The 21,999-nt window shown below is 39.0% G+C and overlaps 1 protein-coding gene and 1 long non-coding RNA gene across 6 annotated transcripts in view; both read left to right on the top strand.

Annotated features, from left to right (window-relative positions):
* LOC148740453 (uncharacterized) overlaps positions 1–18,508 on the top strand; it is a 43,321-nt gene extending 24,813 nt beyond the window's left edge. The window contains exons 2-12 of one of the 5 annotated variants that reach the window (XM_088750449.1): positions 8,113–8,534; positions 9,678–10,380; positions 11,323–11,419; positions 11,925–12,174; positions 13,045–13,845; positions 14,151–15,381; positions 15,580–15,675; positions 16,726–16,982; positions 17,456–17,723; positions 17,901–17,975; positions 18,057–18,508. In XM_088750449.1, coding sequence (XP_088606575.1) covers positions 8,113–8,534; positions 9,678–10,380; positions 11,323–11,419; positions 11,925–12,174; positions 13,045–13,845; positions 14,151–15,381; positions 15,580–15,675; positions 16,726–16,982; positions 17,456–17,723; positions 17,901–17,938 — 4,163 coding nt within the window. In that variant the 3' untranslated portion in view covers positions 17,939–17,975; positions 18,057–18,508. Of the gene's footprint in view, positions 1–8,112; positions 8,535–9,677; positions 10,381–11,322; positions 11,420–11,924; positions 12,175–13,044; positions 13,846–14,150; positions 15,382–15,579; positions 15,676–16,725; positions 16,983–17,455 lie in introns of all 5 variants that reach the window. The other 4 variants (XR_015997104.1, XM_088750448.1, XM_088750447.1 and 1 more) reach the window with 4 other exon arrangements.
* LOC148740454 (uncharacterized) lies at positions 241–2,504 on the top strand. Its single transcript, XR_015997146.1, has 2 exons — positions 241–438; positions 837–2,504. It is a non-coding gene; the product is annotated as an uncharacterized LOC148740454 (long non-coding RNA).
* Positions 18,509–21,999: the final 3,491 nt, after the last annotated feature.

The raw sequence follows: 21,999 nt of genomic DNA, 5'->3' as shown, positions 1-21,999 counted from the left end.
TAAACTTTGAACATGCACCTAGCGCGGGAAACTTTGAACATGCACCAAGCACGAGAAACTTTGAACATGCACCAAGCGCGGGAAACTTTGAACATGCACCAAACACGAGAAACTTTGAACATGCGCCAAGCGCGGGAAACTTTGAATATGCATCAAACGCGGTAAACTCTGAACCTGCACCAAGCGCGGGAAAATGCAACTTCCATCGAGTACGAGGACATGCGCGTTAATTTAGTGGCCAAGTCATTGATTGACTGAGGGGCTTTCAAGAAAAAAAAAACAGAAACCACTGTGAAAGAAGTGTTTTATTACCGTGTTAATATCGTGCTTCTCGTAGGTCATACAGAAAAGAGAAGAATCGAAGACGACAGTTTCCCATGTCAGGAAGAAGAGACTTCTAAAAGGCAAAAAACAGATTAGTGTTCTGGAATAAATATGGTAAAGAAATCTTTTTTCACAAAATGATGTTAACCACATTTGTGCTGATATCAAAAGTAAATTAGTTCATTTAATTTCCTAAATATCTCGGGACTGAAACAGATATTTGGTGTTACGTGTTCGTGTCGTACCATTCAAATGTAATTGGCCAATTTAAAATGACGGGATAAATCACTTTGTTGTTGGCTTTGTTACTTTACTCAGCACAACGATATCACCCTTTCCACTAAGTAACGTCTGGTATTTTTTTTTTTTAATTTCATGATCCGCTCAGGTGTGAATGCCAAATCCTCATTATCTTGATAGCATTTGTTTTACCATTAATTTTTTACTCATGGCAGAGAGGAATGGTAACCAGTTGATCTAATACACTAACCTCTTCTCTCCTTTCTTTCCAGCTGTCAAGCGTGTAACCACTTAAAGTACTTCTTACGTTGAGCCTACTATCCTAGAAATAGAGCAGTACAGCGGTCCAGTCCAGCAGTCTAGCGGTCCAGTCCAGCAGTCTAGCGGTCCAGTCCAGCGGTCCAGTCCAGCAGTCTAGCGATCCCCGACCAGAAGAGAATGTGTTTGGCGATCATCGTGGACGAGTGAGAAGTGATCTCGAAGACCAAACCTTCATGGCAAAGGAATTGAAATAAAAATGAAAATAAAATGAATGAAAGAGAAAACTGAATTAATTTATTCTATAGATTGAATGGCTGATTGTGAAGGAGACCATCTGCTAAAGAAAAGCGCTTTTAAGTAAGAGTTCAAGTTTCAAGTATCATAGTCTTGCAGTTCAGTTTTAAAATTATGTCAATACTTGTAAAGACTACGTCACACACGGCCAGCAAACTTTAGAAGGTTGAAATTATAGGAAAGTGTTAACAAATTTTCCTCTCCTAAATTCGATTTATTGTCACTTAATTTGGGCGGTTGAAAGCGATTTCAAGTTTCTGGGATAAAATTCTCATCCGCTGATCATAAATCCAGCAAACTGATCAAAAAATACAAAGAGGAGAGGACGTTCTCGGATAGTAAGTAAAAAAAGAAAATTGTCGTAAGTGCTCTCCACTGAATAAATTACCGTTCCCAGACTGGACATCTCACATAACAATCTAACCACCATCCCTGATACTATTGGGGAGATGGTGGAGCAGGAGGAACTGGGGCTGAGTTCCAACCAGTTGACCGTGTTGAGTTCAGCTATAAAACAGCTGAAGAAACTCATTTTTTTGTATGTGAGAGGGAATCCTTTTACAGTTGAAGGAATGAGAAGTGTTATGGAGCTAAAGGATAAGATTGACAGAGTACATTCATATGTCCCACGTGAGTAAAGGAAATTCCTCTTCACATTTATGTTGTGACATGTGCATTTACTAAATTGGTTCCAATGGTTGGGTCTGCTAAATCTGTGAGCTGGCAAGCCCTGCGAGCCACGCGAGCCATGCGAGCCATTTTTGCGATTGGTCCAGGGTCCAGCTGGGATGTGGTGGATCATTTCGCGCCTGACTATCACTCAACTGTCACTATAAACCGCCCACCCGCCATTTTGAAAGTGTAGATGATCCTGGGGACGAGTGTAAACGGTACAACCTCGCTCCCAGGGTACTCTCTCTTAGCCTGGAAAATATATTTTAAATTTAGCTACAAAAGTGTTTAATAATGAAATATTCCTAGAAAAAAAATGTTATACTCGCTTTGTTGCCAGAACTATTGCTGGTGCGTCAAATATAAAAAATGCTCTAAACATCTGTACATCGTCCCAAGTTTTGCATCATAGTGATGGCTGTATGTCCCGCGTTGGACGAATTATTTTCTTCGTTTCATATTTTTGTTATTCAGAGAAAATTTTATGTATTCAAATTGCTCAAGATCTGTAAAAAATAAAAACAATGTGAAAAAAATTAATTATAACATAACCAAAGTAAAGCGCGGGCTCTGATTGGTCAATTTAGCGTCCACCATTTGCCCATGGGTGTACGCTGCTGACGTGAGCAAATGCAAAGACTATTTTTCCGCGCGCGCTTGTTTTTTCTGGTCACGTACGATTTGTTAAATAAAAGGGAACTCTTTAGCTACAATGTATCAATGTTATGTTATAAAACAAATGGTAAACACCACAGCGTACACTATTGAGTTATGGATGCACTTGGGAGGTTTGCTAAGCACTCAAGAAGCTAGAGTCGCTCTCGGCTATCGCCTCGAGCGACTCTTACGCTTCTTTCGTGCTTAGCAACCTCCTGCGTGCATCCGTAACTCAATAGTGTACGCTGTGGTGTTTACCATTTGTTAATTAAGGTTCAAGACTTAAGTAAAAAAATTTTCTGAGCAAAACGTCTGGCTCCACCACCTTACCACTACTGAATGGTATCCATTGACTCCTCTCATTCAGTGATATCAACGAGGAAAATCATTCAAGAGAAAAGAGAATAGTAGTTCCAGGATAACTCCGTGTATTGGCATCAAGAATGGTGAGTAAATCACGTAATTTTAACAGCTTCGCACTTTAGTGAATCAGACTTGTCGAAATTCTATCAAATAAAAATTCTTAACATTTTGACTGTGGTTCACATGACTCGCGGGCTCGCACCTTGGCGAGCAGGGCTCGCCGGCTCACAGGTTTATAAAACTCCTAATGGTTGAATTGCAAGTGGTTATAGTGCTTGTTATGATAATTGCAGGCAGCTGACAACAGTTTCATAATAAAGCCTGAGAAGAATATGAAGTGAATACTGTCACAGCTATACTCGGGGGTGGAAGCGGAATAATTGGATCTCATTTATTCATTATTCCGATCCTGATGAGCTCAACTCTTTCTTCGCCACTACAGCAGAGAGAACCTTAGGAAAATCTTCAGGGGACTCTGTCGATGACCTATTATATCTGGTAAATTCACTGGATGATGTTAGCGACTCCGTCCCTTTCAAGCTACGCGAGGTAACCCATGTAGAGGTCTTATGCGAGATCAAATTACTAAGAACGGACCGTTCAACAGGTCCAGATAATATCCCAGTGAAGTTTTTGAAACCAGTTGCGGAGCTTTTAGCAGGTCCCCTCACACATACAATTAATTGCTGTATCAGAAATAGTTATTTCCCTATTGACTGGAAGGTGGCGCGAATCTCACCAATACCAAAGATAGATCAACCAATGGCTAAACATGACTATCGACCTGTATCCATCCTCCCAGCCCCGTCCAAAATCTTTGAAAGGCTGGTAGCCCATCAGACAATTGGATTTATTGAAGAAAGAACACTTTTTGGTGAAAACATCACAGGATTTAGAAAGAATCACTCAGCGGCCACGAAATTACTGGAGATTAGAGACGATATTACACGTGCAATGCGTCGCGGCAAAATAACTCTCATGATTCTTGCAGATTACTCGAAAGCTTTTGACATTGTGAACTTCAAGTCAGTTATTTATAAAATGCACTCAATGGGTCTTTCAAAGGATTTTCTAACCTGGATTACCTCCTATCTTACGGGCAGGCAACAGTATGTAATGATAGATGACAAGTTTTTTCAGCGGTTGGAAACGTGCTTCGGCGTCCCTCAAGGATCGATCTTAGGACCGTTAATTTTCAATATCTATGTAGCAGACCTCCAGAAAAAGTTAAGTTGTAAATGCTTTCAATATGGGGATGATACCACGTTGCTTCACCACTCGAAGCCGCATGAAATAGAGGCGTGCATAAAGGATGCTAATCAGACAATAAGAGGCCTGAGCAGTTACTCTGAATCGTCCAATCTGGCGTTGAATTCAGAAAAAACAAAATGGATGCTTCCCTCTACAAGACAATTGGCGCGCGCACACTCTTTAAATGGTTTTTCTGCAGATGTATACTGCGATGACACTTTTGGGAGTTTATCTGGATCAAGAACTAACATGGCAAGAACACATAACGAATCTGTTGTCATCGTGTTACGGTGCTTTAGCAGTACCACGGAAACTAAAAAACTTCGCACCATACCACATAAGAAAACTACTGGTGAAAAGTCTTATACTCTCTAAACTGAATTATTGCAACGTTGTGTTTAGTCCTCTCCCAGAGTACCAGACCAAACGCCTTCAAAGAGTACAGAACACGTGTGCGGGTTTTGTGTTAACTAATCTAGTATAGTTTTTATTATTCACTATTTTATCAATTTTGATTTATTGTAAGTATTATGCATATAGTTAGTTTTTATATTAGTAGCGAAGAGCCACTATGTGGAAGTATACTAATAAAGGTCATTATTATTCCTATCATTTTTTTCGAGGTTATTCATCATTCCGTATTAGAGTTTTTTAGGGAGTTTCAATTCGATTAAAATATGATTTAAAACCGTCAGCGTCATGTTCAATCTAATTAACGTATTTATTTACTTAACTCCAGCCTAAGGTTTATTTAGATATCAGCCTTATAGGCGTGGCATTTATTTTTACATACTGTACACTGAACAAAAATGTACACTAAACATCTACACTATGGGGACTTTAAGCAGTGACGACGGAAAGCTCTTACGATGGCGTTCGACACTTACCTTTTTCCCTAGTCCTATTTACTTTGCGCAAATTATTGGTAGATATCTAAGCATCATGATGTTTGATATTCTTATTTTCGATCATGGGATTGAGTCTTTCGTCTCTATAACGTAACGTAAAAAACACTGGAATTTTAATTGATAACGTATTTAAGATCAAAACAACATAGTTATTCAACAATATAATAGTGCGAGTTCTTGGTAGATTGGGTGGTAAATAGCCGAGAACCACATTTTACTGATTCTTTCCGACGTGGAAATATTGTCACTCAACTTTCTCAAAATTATATTATAAGCTTTTAAAAAGAACACAACGAAAGAAATAACTTTGAGATCCTAGAATACTTACACCAATGAATACGTGTGTTGCGTTAAGCAAAGTATTAACTTAACTTAGGTTCAAACGTGTTGCAGTGCGTCCAGATCTCGTATTACAAGCTACACGTCTGTAGAGTCGTCTTTCACAGCTAAATAGTCGATATTGAAATCCCCCAAATGACAATTTCCGATCCCGCTGGCAGTTTCGAGAGTGAGTGAGTCATTTAGTGCATCGAAGAATGTCTCAGAACAGACGTCAGGTGGCCTATATACACAGGCAATAAACAATTTCTTGCACTTGAGTCGATGTACTTCAATCCATAATGTTTCAATATTTTCAGTAGTCAAATCCGTTCTAAGTTTGTAGGGAATCCCATCGCGTACGTAAATTGCCGTGCCGCCGCCTCTTTTAACCGTTGGGTCATTTCTCAGTACTGAATAGCCAGTAATATCTACTTCTGTCAGAATCCTTTATAGATGGGCTAAGGCATGTTTCAGAAAAATTAAAAATGTCGAATTTCTTGTCACTAAATAATAGTCGAACATGATTCATCTTGTGCAAAATGCTTCGCACATTAAGATGAGCTATAATTTTACCTGAAATGTCATATTGGGAATGCCTTGACAGTCTGGGCCTGCTTACGTTGTATGATAGACGCATAGAACTCTGTTGTCATTTCTTCGATTCCATTGTTAACAATCCCAAACATAAGTTATACCATCTTCTGCCATGAAGGAAAAAAATGTAGTTCTAATTTAAGGCGTCGAGAGATATATAATTTGCCACGTTCTCGCATACGTTTTCGACGCTCTTTCTTTTATGCTATGTCCCAGGGTGCGCACAATGGCTCCTAAAGTTTCAAAGAAAGTCGACTTTAATTTTAGATATTCATACCTATTCTTGATTTATTTATTATATTAGGCATTTACATTTATATGATTTTATTTAGCTTTATATTTTAACCAATGTTGGCTGTAAAATACGCAATTCAGTTTTACGACTGCAAAGTATTACTCACTAAGCGATCTATCTGTCTATCTAAGTTTTGGGCGACAAGTAGGTTTCCACAAACCATCATATTGTTCCTTGTTGATTTCCACTCGTGACAGTTGATTCTCGAACCCGTAGTCCTTTGTTTTATAGCCTGATTCTTGAAGGAAATTTCGATGGTTTCTTATTATGTGTTTTTCTTGTCATGCGTACCTTAAGGGAATAAACTTGATTCATGTAAATGAAATAAAGAAAACACTGAAAAGTATAGGATTCGTTTCTGTAGAAATGAGTCGCTAAGACCATTGTAATCATTTTTACCTCTTGAAAACATTGGAAAATGAAAGAAACGATTCTTGGATCTCTCTTCCTTGTCCTGGTGGAGTAATAAAGAGCTTCTCACCCTCTCTCCCTCGGTAATCAGTCATCTTCCCCAGCCAACAGATCGAGGTAAACAGCCCAGTGGCCTTTCTAAATGGTCGCGGACGTTGAAGGGCACGGGCACCAAAAGGTCTTGCATCAGTAAATACTACTCTACTAAAGCTTCTTAATGACGCTACTGTGCCTAGCATTAAAGGTGGACTATGCAGTAAAACCCACTCGAGTTTTTATCTCTACCATAAAAAAGTATCTAAGATTGCCAAGTAACCGAGCTGATTAAATCACAGCCGGGGCTCACACAAGCTTCCTGTAGTGTTTCCAACAAAACTGTTGACTTTAGATACTTTTAATATTTACTCTGTATCGTTATTTACTCTGTACCGCCGCCTGGTTAGCTCAATTGGGAGAGCACCGGACTGCTGTGCGGGAGGTCGAGAGTTCAATACCGGCCGGACCAACACTCAGGGTCTTAAAATTAACTGAGAAGAATATGCTTCCTTTCTTTAACATCAAGAAATGGTTAGATATTCTAGTCTTCTCGGATAGGGACGAATAAATGGAGGTCCCGTCTCCTGCAGGGATGGGGCAGGAGACGTTAATTTCCCACGCACGAGATTACTGTGTGATGGATGTCCTCCCTGGGGTGGGTTAGGTGGGTAACAAGAGGACCACAAGTTTATTAGTGTTTGTGCACTATCACGTGCTATCCTCAATAAATAAAGTCTTATATATATTAATATTTCTTTCAACTCACGGTCATTATTTACATACCCATTTTCGATTTATTCACTATTTAGGTTTTTATTAATTGATAATTTAATTGGTGCAGGTCCACATCAAGACGTAATGTCTTGCCTATCCCTACACCTGCTTTATTATGAATAAACGATGATGATGAAACGATGATGAAGCAGCGTAACAACATGCATTTAGCTTATGATACAGAATTTATGGACTAATATGATTTTAAAATGAGAGTTTAGGTTATTGGGAATAAAACTTTTGTCTTAACTGGTCAGGAGTAATTCTGATAATTGTTACACCATAATTTATGCTGCCCTTGTAATATTTTAGAATCTATCAATTGCTACATTTTGGGAATGTGATTTTTCTTTCTGTTTTCCAAACACCATTTGGCAGAATTGACATCAATTATTGCCTTTGTTTAGTTTGATCAGTCACATTTTAATCAATTTACTCTTAATGTTTCATTTCATTGAGTCAGTTTATAATAGTCATTGTGTATGTGTTTACCTAACTCACTGATGCAAAGATTTTTACATGTGTATACGAGCATAGTTTCTAACTTTATGCATGAAGGACATGTAATTAAGTTGACTTATCAGGCCTTTTTCAGATTGTGTTTGAAACTTATAAAACTAGAAGTTGCTTTTCCTTTAGGGTTATAATAATTACAACTTCCTCTGATTAACCTTTTTCCTTTGGCTCAATCATGATGACTTTTTTAATTAGACCATGTGGATAGACAAAGAGCGCAAGGACCAGCAGCACAGTTGGCTTATGAAGAGGCTTTAAAAGATGGATATGTACAAGTTTACCGTGGTCGTGTTATACTGGTTGGTCAGGATCGCGCTGGTAAAACCAGTCTGAAGAAGAGTCTTTTAGGCCTTCCATTTGACCCTAAAGAACAGAGTACTGAGGGGATTGAAGTGGATCCTTCAAAGTGTGAAATTGATGTTGACCAAGCTGTCAAGAACTGGCAGTTGACCAAGGAGAGTAAACCAGGACTGGTTGAATGTTCAAAAGATGTAGCAAAGATTGTGGTTGGCAGAATGTGTGGAGCAGATATTTCTCAATTTTTAAAGGAAGAGACAACCGAAGAAGGAGAACTGAAATTAGAAGATGAAGTTGAAGGTGTTTTCAAGTCAAAGCAGGTTTGAGAGTTTAATAAAAATGCTGAGAATTTTATAAAAGGAGTAGAAGGGAGGAAAGCAGCCGAATTAGCCTTTTGAGAAATATTTGATTTTAAAGAGAATGAATAGGATTACAACTTGCTATTTTTTAAAATTATTTTCTTTATTAAAATTCTAAATTTCTTACATTTAGAATTGTGTCTGAAACAGTCTGTTTGTTTTGGATGTTTTCACAAAAGTTTAGATCAGACTAAATTTTATTTACACATCAGGTAAAAAAGAATTGCAAGTAATTTTTGTTTAAACATCTTGAATGAAGGCATACATGCAAAACTTTTACTACAAAAATGAGGGGCATCTTTTGATTTTTCCATTCTTCAATAGTCCATTTTACAGTTGTGTGCTTGGTTGCCAAGCCTTTGAATGGGAGTGAGGCTAGAGATGACCTTGTTGTGATACAAACCTTGCTGCCTTTCAAATGTAAATCACTTTGTTATCATGCTAAGTAGATACAGGTCTCTATCAGAACAAGGTCATCTTTAGCCTCACTCTGAATCAAAGGCTTGGCAACTAAGTACACAACTGTAAAATGGCCTATTGCTTTTCTATTGCTGTCTTCTCTTAACTTAAAGGAAACTTGAGATTTTTTTCTCCAATTATATATAAAATTTTTAGTTGTAATTATTTTTTGTTCTCTGATATAATGTTTTCATAACTCTTTTTACATTTTGGCTATAAAATCCTTATAGAGGAGCTTTAATGAATGTATGTTATGCTAATGCTTATGTAACTTCAGTCTCAACAAACATTTCTTGGTCTGAGTTGACTATCTCCAGGGTGCGAGGATTTGCTCTTCAATGTCTTATTCTATGGAATTAAGTTTCTCTCTGTCTAAAGGCTCTTACACTTGAGATGTCAGCTTCAGAACTCTCTACAGTAGCCAATTTACAACTTCAACTCAGTTGGTAAACCAAGTTATCTTTTTATACCCCTCCTCACCAAAGCAGTTCAACAGTTTTTTTAGAAACTTGCCCCTTAAAATTATTCTAGACTGAGGTGATCATAATTTTTTACAATTTAGCAGCCTGTTCATAACATCAAGTTTTGAATACATAATTATATACACTTAAGTGAGCATAATCTTTCATTTAATTCTCCATTCAGGTTGAGGAGGATGAAGGTTTCACAGATATTCTGCAAAACAATGCCAATGAACATTCTACTGAATGTAAAGGTGAAAACATGCAAGCTGAGCCTGATGTGATGATTGATGTTTCTCAACCTTCTGATACTGTGAAGCATGTTAAGCAGTGGTTAAAGTATGCCAAAGGCAAACCCATCAAAAGTGCCTTACTCACAGAAGAATCCTATGTCACAATGGACGTGTGGGACTTTGCAGGGCAGCACTTGTACTATGCCAGCCATCCTATCTTCCTATCACAGCGGGCACTATACATATTGGTGCACAATCTCAGCAAGCCTCTGGATGCTCCAGCTGAGCCCTGCGTGAGACAAGGGAGTAATGATGTGAAGTTGGAAAACCCTAACAATGAAACAAACATGGAAAATTTGCTCTCATGGTTGGCTACAGTACACAGTGTTTCCCTGGCCAATGATGACACAGATGATGATCCACAACACAAGCTGCCCTACCTTCACCCCCCAGTGTTCATTGTTGGCACACATGCTGACAAACCAGATAAAGACATTGCAGTAATAAAGAAACAAATTCAGAAGAGAATTTCTGGTATGGAATATGAGAAGCATGTGGTCAAACCCTTATTCTGCATCGACAACACTCAGAGGCCTAATTTGATGAACAAATTTATCCAGAAGATTGGAAAGCAGATTGGAAAAGATAAAACAGGTGAGATATATAAATGATTTTATTACACGACTCTGGGGGTCAGAGGGCCAATAACTAAAATCAACCAATCAAAATGCTCCATTGCCAGTCCAATGTATAGTATTGGACCGGGCACTGTCCCGAATGATAAAACAGGTAAGATAGATGATTTCATTTTGTATCCATAACCATAGGTTACTTGTAGTAATTGTTGACTTTATAATTGTATAAAAGCTTATCTTTGGGTGAATTTCAAGAACACTTGATTTGTAGCAATTTTTGTAACCAAAAACCCAATATTGGGAGATGGTTGACAAGCATTGAGCATACAGTAATTATTATCTGACTTACATTGTTACATGTTATCCAGCAGCAGGCAGTGTGTTGTGCTTCATTATAATTTGAATTGCAAGTAGATAGAGAGACAGAACATTCTAGTAGAAGTTGTAGAGGGATTAGATAATATTACTATGGTGGAATGAGTTAGGACTTAATTATAGTGGAAAAAAGTCAGAGTTTGAATTGCAAGTAGATAGAAAAACAGAACAATTTTTCTAGTGGAAGTTGTAGAGGGATTAAAAGATATTACCATGGTGGAATGAGTTAGGACTTGATTGTAGTGGAAAAAAGTCAGAGTTATTTGTTGTTGTTGTTTTTTTTAATAACCTGCACTCTGCTTTAAGCTTTCAGCTACTCTATATTCTGAATATACTGGCAGCATCATATAGAGTCCAATTAATTTTTGGAGATGGAGCCATTAATTTCAGAGTATGGAATAATTATAGGGAACAGAAGAGCTAAAATGTGGGGATTTAAAGAGATTGTCATCTTAGCTAAGTTGTCAGCTGTAAAATCTCTGCAATTATACAAGTATAAAATTATGCTATCGTACTATGCTCATTGTAAGCACATGTTTCTGTGGTGTATTATGGTTTGAATTCCTTTTCTAAATATATCCTGCAGAGCAAGAAGGAAAAGTAGATGGTATAAATGAATTACAGAACACAATCCTGAAGGTGTTGAAGCAAGAGCCTTATATGGGAGAGAAGATACCAGTGAGGTAAGTAAAAAACACAATTTATTCCGAAAAACCCCAGTTCATGCACTTCAAAATCGATTTTTTCCCTCTAATCAGCCATGATAAAGATTTTAAATGGTACGCAGTGTATTTAGCATACTTTTATGTGCAGGTAAGTAAAAAAAAATATCCTTCCACCACTGGATTAAATTGTGGATACATCAAAATTTGCAAAACTATAGATTGTACAAATGCGCAGCAGTTGCTTCAGTGCAGACAAACAAAATTTAAATTTGTGTCATTACGACAATGTTATAATTCTAAAAGATAAGAAGATGTGATTGATATTTGAGTAGGCACAGTTCTTGGAATTGACTTTGTATGTTGCAAAAAAATAATCATGTCTGTTGTAGTTGAAAGTTGAAGACAGTATGATCGAGGCAATGCATGTATTAACACTTGAGGACTTTAAACACATGCATGTCTGACTGAATTTAAGACCCAATTTTATGCCATAATGCATTATAGGTATTCTGTGGCTTTGTAGGTGGTTTCAGTTTGAAAAAGTGATTGAAGCTTTGGTCGCTAAACAGATTTATCACAGAAATCTGAAACAACTTGAGCACTACGCAAGTAAAGATTGTTTCATGGAAGATGCAAAAGAGTTTGACTCCATGATCAGTTTTTACCATGGCCTGGGGATGATAATCAAGCACCGCAGTACAGTTGTACTGAAGGCTCAATGGCTGATTGATCTGTTCAAGCAGCTGATAACCATTCCACCTTTCAATAAACAGGTAGAAAAACTATTTTCATTTTAGAAAGACTAGCTTACTTGGAAACTGTTGTTCAATAAATTAGAACAACTTACAGGAAACTAAGCAGGATGATTCTTCGAAGAAATGAGCACTTATTTCAAAAGCTATAGAGAACATGTAGAGGGGTAGACGGCATCGACCAGCGGCTCTTCTGATGTCAGCCGTAATGTCATTGTTTGATCTGATTGATTGCATAAATACGCCCCAGTACTTGAGGGGCTAAACTGTGCTGCGAATCCAGTTTTCCTCCATGTAACCGACGAACTGCTGTGAAGGCTCCGTCTTAGCTTCTGGTTTTAGGCTACCGATGGTTGCGGCAAGGTGTTATAATTTGTTGGGTAAGAATCGACCAGAGGATTGGGGACCAACTGATCGAAAGTGGGTACGAAATGTCTGAGCCTAGGTACGAATCGTGTAGGCACGAAAGATCCGGCATGGTTACGAAACGACTCGATATCACCTGTAAACGTGTGTCTTTTATTGTTTATTGTTATAATCATATGATTTGTTGACCCCACATTACTTTATGTACTTTTTGCAGCTTGTCAGGCCATTTATTGATTTAGCCTTTTTATTCACAATTAGTGACTCGCATTAAGTTGCTACTGCTCACAATAATTGTATTCACACAATTGAATAGTTATTTTTGCGTGTGCTAGTGGGCGTATTCACCTCTGAGCAACCCAAGATACAAATTTGCCCACTAGGGGTTTCATAGCCGACCATTTCAGTGTATTAATGGAAATAAACTTTTATTTCTTATAAATGTACGTGGGAAACATTCAAAAGGAACATTACGTGGCCTTTCGTTATCCAGATTTGTTGTATTGTTCCACCTACATTTTCTAGAATCCCCTGTATGCTAAGTACTGGCAAGAACTTGAAGGAAGTGGCATCCTCAGCATGGAACATGTTGATCATGTGTTCTCCAGCTTTATTGGCCAAGGAATCATCAAAGAAGACATCTTAGACATGATGGAGCGATTTGGTTTGATTGCTAAGTTCTCAGTTTCCCCAACTTACGTAAAGTACTTTGTACCAGCTCAGCTGAAGTCATCACCTGATAAACTCTGTAAGATGAAACCGTCGTCAACAGATCCCTGTCCATTGTATCTCCTGTTTGTCCATGGCTTTGTCCCTCATGGCCTCTTCTTACAGCTTGTCTCACGATCCATCCGTTGGTGTTCAAAGACATGGCCCGCGGATCAACCTACCCTGTACCAAAATGGAGCATGGTTCATCATTGGCAAAGATATTCATGATTTTGTCCTCTTATGCAAAACAGGATTTGTGAAGGTAATCTTGAGACAAAGAACACAGAGTCATCAGGTTGTAGGACAGAACTCCGCCGAACTAGCAAGTGTCGTTCGAGAATTTCTTGAAGACACCCTTCATAATTTGTCACAAGAGATGCCGTACCTGAGGGGACTACAGTATAGGCTGTGTGTTGCATGTCCTTACTGCCATCAAGGGGCAGAAGAACCAAGTCGTGCATGCTCAGACCATGTGAAAACCACGTGCACCCACGAGGACTGCTTCCACCTCATTGATGCAAATGAAGGCCGAGCGGAAATATGTAAAAGAAATATCGATGATAAAATACTTCCTCCCTGTGGATTGGAGAAATGGTTCTCGAAAAGAAGAACGGAGGTATGATCGATTTTGTAAGCACAGATTTCCAGCCTCTGATGTATCTTTGCAAGTTTTCTCCTCTATTTTACCTGATCTAAGAATTAAATGTGCCGTTATCAGTGTTGAGAAAGGTAGCCCTGAAAGTTTGTCTCCAGTTTCAAATATAAGTGAGAGAATCTTTATGAAGATGAAATCAGTTTTGAAGTTTATTCTTTTCTTTTTTCTCTCGGTTAAGTATTGATCAACATACATTTATTTGATAACACACATATTATGTTATGTTATGTTATTGTCCTAATCCTCCATGACGTATTTTTCTTCAGGGTTTATCTTCAAATCTGGCTGCTAGATCACAAGGTGAAGCAGGTGAAATTGATCCAATGAAGTCTAACGCGTCATTGAAGGTGATTCTCCTGGGCAGTGAGTGGAGTTCATCAATGGGAGGCTTGTCCACCATAAACAGACAGCTTGCTATTCTGTTTGCCAAACATGCGCAAGTGGACGTCACTCTCCTTGTCCCGCAGTTTGCCTGTTCTGAAGAAGACAAGAGAACTGCAAGAAGCCTCAATGTTTTTATCAGAGAAGCAGAGAAACTTTCAGGCTACAGTGACCCTCTTGACTGGTTGAGTTTCCCACCAAGACACCTCGTCATTGACTTTGTACTAGGTCATGGTGCTAAGCTTGGTAAGCAAGCCCAAGTTATCAGAAAGTACCACAGTTGCAAGTGGATTCAGGTTGTGCACACCGCACCTGAAGAACTTGGAATGCACAAAAACTATCCTGAGGCTATTTCTAAAGGTGAAGAGAAGAACACAACTGAAGTGGAGTTGTGTAAGTTGGCAGATGCTGTGGTAGCAGTTGGACCAAAGTTGACAAAGGCTTACTCTTCCTACCTGCGCTCATGCGAGAAGCACCAAGATATAATTCAACTGACGCCGAGCACGTTCATTGAGTTTTCCTATGTGAAACAAGCTGCAGTTGACATGGACAAGTTTAAGGTTCTAACGTTTGGCCGTGGTGATCCAGAGGACTTCAGCCTGAAGGGTTACGATATCTCTGCCAGAGCAATAGTTGAACTGAAAGACAGATCCTACCATCTGATCTTCGTGGGTGCAGCTGATGGTGAACAGGATGAGGCTGCAGCGAATTTGCTAAAGAGTGGAATTGATAAAACGCAGCTGTCTGTGAGGAAGTTCGTGCAGAGTAAAGAGAAATTGAAAGAATTATTTTGTGAAGTTGATCTTTGCATAATGCCCTCAAGAACCGAAGGATTTGGATTGACGGCATTAGAAGCTTTGTCTGCTGGTCTTCCCATTCTTGTCAGTGGCAACTCAGGATTTGGTGAGGCATTGTGCACTGTACCAGCAGGGAAATCAGTTGTGGTGGAGTCTGAGGACCCTAAGGAGTGGGCAAAGGCAATTGCTGGTGTCCGAGAGAGGGAAAGATCAGACCGACTTCAGAAGATTCAGCAACTAAGGAGTTCCTATGAAGAGAAGTTCAGCTGGGAGAAACAGTGTGACATTCTTGTGGAAAAGATGTGGGACATTGTTCATGGTGAGAATATTTTGAATATTCTTCAAAAAGGGTTTTTGGGGGCTACTCGGCGTTCAGTCTCTTTTAAAGCGTCATGGAAAGCAGGGACACCTTCTATTAAAAAATGTGTTGAACCTGAATAGTCTGAATAGAAATCAGCTGTTTTATCGTCTTCTTGATTGGTGCAATATTGAAAAAGGTTTCTTTCTATCTGTTTAGCCTCTAAAAGACAAGACACAGGTTTCAGAACTCAGGAGGCCGGAAATGTAGATACGCCAACCGAACAACTAACAGTTGATTCATTAGTGACTCCAAGTAAGTACCAAAATATTAATAACACATGGTAACTGACATCCCCAAACAATTAGAGACAGGTTACGGGTAGATCCAACATTTCTACTTTCCCTAGCGTTGATCTCTCGGCCAATTACGTTTTTCGAAAATGGTACTTCTGATAATGTTTCGCACGAGGGATTCATGTCAAGATTTATAGCTCTGCTTTCATCGGTTGTAATCCAAAGACATGTTTACATAAATTTAAATTTCTTTTACTTCCGATCAGGACGGATGGCTTGGTGTAATTCTTTTCAGTCAGGGGAAGTTTTTCTCCCATTTCACCAGGAAACAAACATAAATTGCCAAAAAAAGGGAGACTTGGAGCGTTTTATTGCTCGTTGTCAAAGCGAAGCCAAATTGTAAATGCCGTTGCTATAAAACACTTTTACGTACCGGCTTTTAAGAATAAAGTGGCCATCCGACACAGGTAGAGGAAAATACATTTGGGTAGAGGAAATACATTTGGGCCAGTTCATTTCTATTAAATCTAACCCTAACCGCTGTGTTACGCAAGCAGTGGGCCATTCGTATTCTTTCTAAGAGGTTTCTTTTCATTAAATAATTGTCTTTCCACTGCAAGCTTTTGGCCCTCTTGACACTGTTCACAAAAATAAATATTCAGATAAAAGATTCAGCTTATTTCAGTATAGTTTAGAACGCAGCTTTGGTTTACAGTTTTTGTTAAACAACGGCTCTTTTCTCTCTTTAAATGACGGGCCCAAGGGTTCTTTTCCCAGTTACATATGTATGTCAGAGTGTAGACCCTTCCGTGATTTTTTCCTTCTCTGCTTCTTCACTCTTGATTATTATTTTATTCAGTGGCCCATAAAAAGTCAATTGCCCTTCAGTTTATCGCTTTAAGGCTCAGTTGTTCGGCAAAACACCGGTTGTTTGGTGGTTGAAGCCCTTTCTTCCCTTTTTTTTTACCGTTCAAGTTTCTCTTACTAGATTGGAAATTAATATTTTTCAGCTGACGATTGTTTCGTTTCTTTCGTGCTGTTAGAATAATAAAGGCTTTGTCTCTTCCAGGCTCTCTCGACCGAATCATCCGGGATCTTCAGCAGATGCACATTAATGCAAGCAAAGTCAAGAGCAAAACAGATCTATCATTGGGACTGAGGAATAGTGCATCGGACAAGGGCTTCAGAATATCTGACAATCAGGGATCAGGAAATTGTATGTTCTATGCCTTGTCAGAACAACTGGAAATAGTTAAAGGAATCAAAATCCCACATGGCAGATTAAGACAAACCTTGGTCCAGTACCTCAGAAGTAACTCAAAGCTAGTAAGTTGATATTCGTATGTCTAACAGAGTATGTCACGTGCTGTTCTTTTGAGGTTAAATGTGTGTACGGGTCAACACCACCAGAGCCTATCCCAGTGTTCACTGCACAACTTTATTATTTAAGAAGCCGCATAATGGTGTTGGTTACAGTTGAATCCATTTGTTACTTAACGTGGCCTCCGAAGAAGCAGACTTTTACGGTTTTAGTCATTTGAATATTTTGGTTTAATAAATGCCCCCCTTAAACGTCCGTGAGATAACACTAAACAGAATTCCAGTTGTTCTCTAGACGATGGATCTTTCCTGTTGTTTTTCTGCTGTTTACGAATCCTTGTTGTTCTACATCAAATTGCTAATTAAAGGTCTTTTCGTATCATTCTTAAAAAAATTACTCCATCACTCGTACCCCACGCGCTCAAGTTGCTATCCAAAATCCTCTTTTAAGTTTGTTTCTTTAACTGATTTTTTTACAGCCGGATGGAACAGATCTATTTAACTTTGTCCATGGACATCAAACATGGATTGAATATTTAACACACATGGAACAAGATGGCGCTTGGGGTGATCACGTGATTTTATGTGCCGCAGCAAACTACTATGAAACGTGCATTCGTGTGATCAGCAGTCTACCCCATAGCAATGATGTAATGATTACGCCACATTGTCCAGTTGACGAAAGCAAAGCACTTGTACTGGGACATATTCATGAGGTGCACTATGTCAGCCTTCAACCCGCTCAAGGTACAGCTCATTACAGCACAGTTAGTAATTTTAGGCGTAGTTTCCTAACAGTGTTTTTCGTTTAACTTGTTACTTAGAATCATAAATCTCCCTCTTAACTCTGAGATGACAGTAAATTGAGACTTTAACCTCAAGGCTTTTTCTCCATTTTACTATCCGTTCTCTTTCTTTGCTCAGTAATCATAGGTGATGACGTGGGTTGTTTTCATAAATAACTTTCAAGCATCAACTGACACTTAATCCCCTACTTCAGTGAGTAGAATCAAACGACATTTGATGCAGTTAAGTCTCCTTTGCTTTCTTATCGCATTGTTATGTTTGTTGTTTTTACAGGTTAAAAAGACAGGCTATCTACACAGTCATTATACTCGGCTCAGATCTCTGTTAAAAGAAAAACCCGGCGCAATGAAGATGTGGCTAATTTGTTGAAAGTATAAAATTATTTACTGGTAGAGTTGCTTTGGGCCTAAAAAAAGAAACAAATTTTATGAGAAGTTTTTAAAAAATTTTTCTTTTGGAGTAGTCTGTTGATAAATTGAGTAGTTGTCACGGTGTATAATATTCTCTAAAAACTGAAAAGTATCAAGATAACATTATAATTCACGGAAAATGATTTCGTTGCTTTACTGAAAGAACAAGAGGAAATTTTTTATTTGGGTGCGGTTTAGACTGGAGAAAGACAGTGAATTTAAAAACAGCCAACTTGAGCAGTTTACGCGTATTATTTTTGTTATTCATAAGGAGACATAAAACATTCGTAAATAAAATTGAATTTCTAAAGTCAAGGTTTGAAATATTTTGTCGGTATAGAAGATTTATTTACCAAGTACTTTTAGCCCTTGCATACGCTTCTTGTAAACGCAGCTAGAGCGATTAGTGCTTATATATTACAGAAATCACAGAGATATTCAAATAAATATGTATTTTATGACACGATTTAGGGATACTAGCATTTCTTCTTTCCTAACACTCTCCTCAATGCAGCGTCGTCAATGTCTATTCTAAATTTCTGAAAAGAAGAAAGCAAGAGTATCTACACCTGTTTTTAGACAGCACCCGTGATCATAGCCACACCCTTGACTGGATGTGGGGGCCGAGGAGGGAAGATAAAGAAATTTTTATGCGACAACTTATGGGATGTAGAGGTGAAAGTTCGCTGACAGGGAAACTATGAGTGCACCCCTCCCCCCACATTAATTTCTCTCCTACCCTACCCTCCCCCCTCATTAATCCCTCTCCTACCCTACCCTCCCTCTCACTAATCCCTCTCCTACCCTACCCTCCCCCCTTCAGTTACAGCGACTTTTTCAAGCGAACACTTGGTCAAAAACCGTCGGTGAGGAAAGCAACGATCAGGAGAAGAAGAACGATGTTAATTCTGATTGGTTCAAAAGCTGGAATATCCTTCAGACTTCACGAAGACAGAGAGACCGGACAGCGCCTCTATCAAGCAAGAAATTATTTCAAAGCAAAACTCTCAATAATGTGTTCCCGCACAAAAATTAACAAAACTTGTTCTTCCGCCCGATGAAACTCCCGCAAATATTTATTGTACACTGTGTGTGTCATCGTCAAATGATCTGAAGATCCTGGAATGGTTTGTAGAGTGAATAAAGCGTAAAACAGGACCTAATCTCGGTCATCCAAGTCTGGAAGAAGAGAAAGAGAGATCCCAGCAGTAACTAAAGACTGCACATGAAGATAAAGCAGCGAACATTTTACTTCTTAGACATTTCTTACCTTGAAATATTCGCATTTTACTGTTTGTGATTTGCTCATAATAGAGTATCATGCTGTGTCATATGGATATACGGATGTACACACAAGTGCAGTTTCCAATGTCTCTCCTTATTTGATTAAATCCATGGAAACGAGTTTTATTTGATTGTAGTCCACGTCAAGTTTTGTAGTTTTTTCATTCGTAGACGTGTAGATATTCCTGTGTTTACTCGGAAACTTAAAGTATTGTTCTTTTTAGGTCAGTCAGCCAACCAGTGAGTGGTACAGTCATGCAGTTGGTTAAACAACTGTACTCATGGTATTGCTTTGAGTTTTTCAGTAAGCCCCTATACTCTCACAATCCCTTTGAGTTTTTCAGTAAGCCCCTATACTCTCACAGTCCCTTTGAGTTTTTCAGTAAGCCTCTATACTCTCACAGTCCCTTTGAGTTTTTCAGTAAGCCCCTATACTCTCACAGTCCCTTTGAGTTTTTCAGTAAGCTCCTATACTCTCACAGTCCCTTTGAGTTTTTCAGTAAGCCTCTATACTCTCACAGTCCCTTTGAGTTTTTCAGTAAGCCTCTATACTCTCACAGTCCCTTTGAGTTTTTCAGTAAGCCCCTATACTCTCACAGTCCCTTTGAGTTTTTCAGTAAGCCCCTATACTCTCACAGTCCCTTTGAGTTTTTCAGTAAGCCCCTATACTCTCACAGTCCCTTTGAGTTTTTCAGTAAGCCCCTATACTCTCACAGTCCCTTTGAGTTTTTCAGTAAGCCTCTATACTCTCACAGTCCCTTTGAGTTTTTCAGTAAGCCTCTATACTCTCACAGTCCCTTTGAGTTTTTCAGTAAGCCCCTATACTCTCACAGTCCCTTTGAGTTTTTCAGTAAGCCCCTATACTCTCACAGTCCCTTTGAGTTTTTCAGTAAGCCCCTATACTCTCACAGTCCCTTTGAGTTTTTCAGTAAGCTCCTATACTCTCACAGTCCCTTTGAGTTTTTCAGTAAGCTCCTATACTCTCACAGTCCCTTTGAGTTTTTCAGTAAGCCCCTATACTCTGACAGTCCCTTTGAGTTTTTCAGTAAGCTCCTATACTCTCACAGTCCCTTTGAGTTTTTCAGTAAGCTCCTATACTCTCACAGTCCCTTTGAGTTTTTCAGTAAGCCCCTATACTCTCACAGTCCCTTTGAGTTTTTCAGTAAGCCCCTATACTCTCACAGTCCCTTTGAGTTTTTCAGTAAGCTCCTATACTCTCACAGTCCCTTTGAGTTTTTCAGTAAGCCCCTATACTCTCACAGTCCCTTTGAGTTTTTCAGTAAGCCCCTATACTCTCACAGTCCCTTTGAGTTTTTCAGTAAGCCCCTATACTCTCACAGTCCCTTTGAGTTTTTCAGTAAGCCCCTATACTCTCACAGTCCCTTTGAGTTTTTCAGTAAGCCCCTATACTCTCACAGTCCCTTTGAGTTTTTCAGTAAGCCCCTATACTCTCACAGTCCCTTTGAGTTTTTCAGTAAGCCCCTATACTCTCACAGTCCCTTTGAGTTTTTCAGTAAGCCCCTATACTCTCACAGTCCCTTTGAGTTTTTCAGTAAGCCCCTATACTCTTACAGTCCCTTTGAGTTTTTCAGTAAGCCCCTATACTCTCACAGTCCCTTTGAGTTTTTCAGTAAGCCCCTATACTCTCACAGTCCCTTTGAGTTTTTCAGTAAGCCACTATACTCTCACAGTCCCTTTGAGTTTTTCAGTAAGCCCCTATACTCTCACAGTCCCTTTGAGTTTTTCAGTAAGCCCCTATACTCTCACAGTCCCTTTGAGTTTTTCAGTAAGCCACTATACTCTCACAGTCCCTTTGAGTTTTTCAGTAAGCCCCTATACTCTCACAGTCCCTTACCTCACTCATGATTGCACAGGAGTACTAGAAAATTGCCAGGATCGGTTTGTTCATAGGTGGGTTGAGAAAACCCAGGGTGAGTGTCAAATCTGATTTTAAATATGAAAGCTTTGAAAGAAAAATAAATAATTTTTTTGTCTACAATTTGATAATTAGATATTCTAAAAAGAAAAATATATTTTCTGCTGGTATACGGAGTTTACAGCTCATTAACAATTTGTTTCATTGTTGATTCTATTCACTGTAGGACACGCCATTTTGGGCGTGTCTCTTGGGTATTCCTGATTGGTGTGGTTTCAGGATTTATAAACGGTTCAGTCCTCTCACTCTCGCTTTCCATGCTGACATCCAAGTTGTAGCAATGGACAGTAAGACGGCTCGATCAGAAGCAGAAGTCGTTATCACTCCGGCACCCGAAGTCACGGAAAACTCTTCATCACAGCAAGAACAATCAAATCCACCTTTGGTAGATCAAGTGTTCTCGCTTTTTAGAACCTATCTGGCCTCCCAACTCGAGGAACAAAGCAAGCAGCTCGAAGGAAAGTCGGAAGTCGTTAAGGAAGCCGCCGAGTTCAAGTTCAAGGGTAATAGGAAGCAGTTCGAGTTAAATGCCCTACTGGACCACATCTTTGGTCAGATAGAGGTCAGCCTGAACGAACCGCAAGAG

The sequence above is a fragment of the Stylophora pistillata genome, chromosome 2 (assembly GCF_964205215.1).
Source record: "Stylophora pistillata chromosome 2, jaStyPist1.2, whole genome shotgun sequence".
Lineage (NCBI taxonomy): Eukaryota > Metazoa > Cnidaria > Anthozoa > Scleractinia > Pocilloporidae > Stylophora > Stylophora pistillata.
This window is presented reverse-complemented; position numbering and strand designations above follow the sequence as displayed.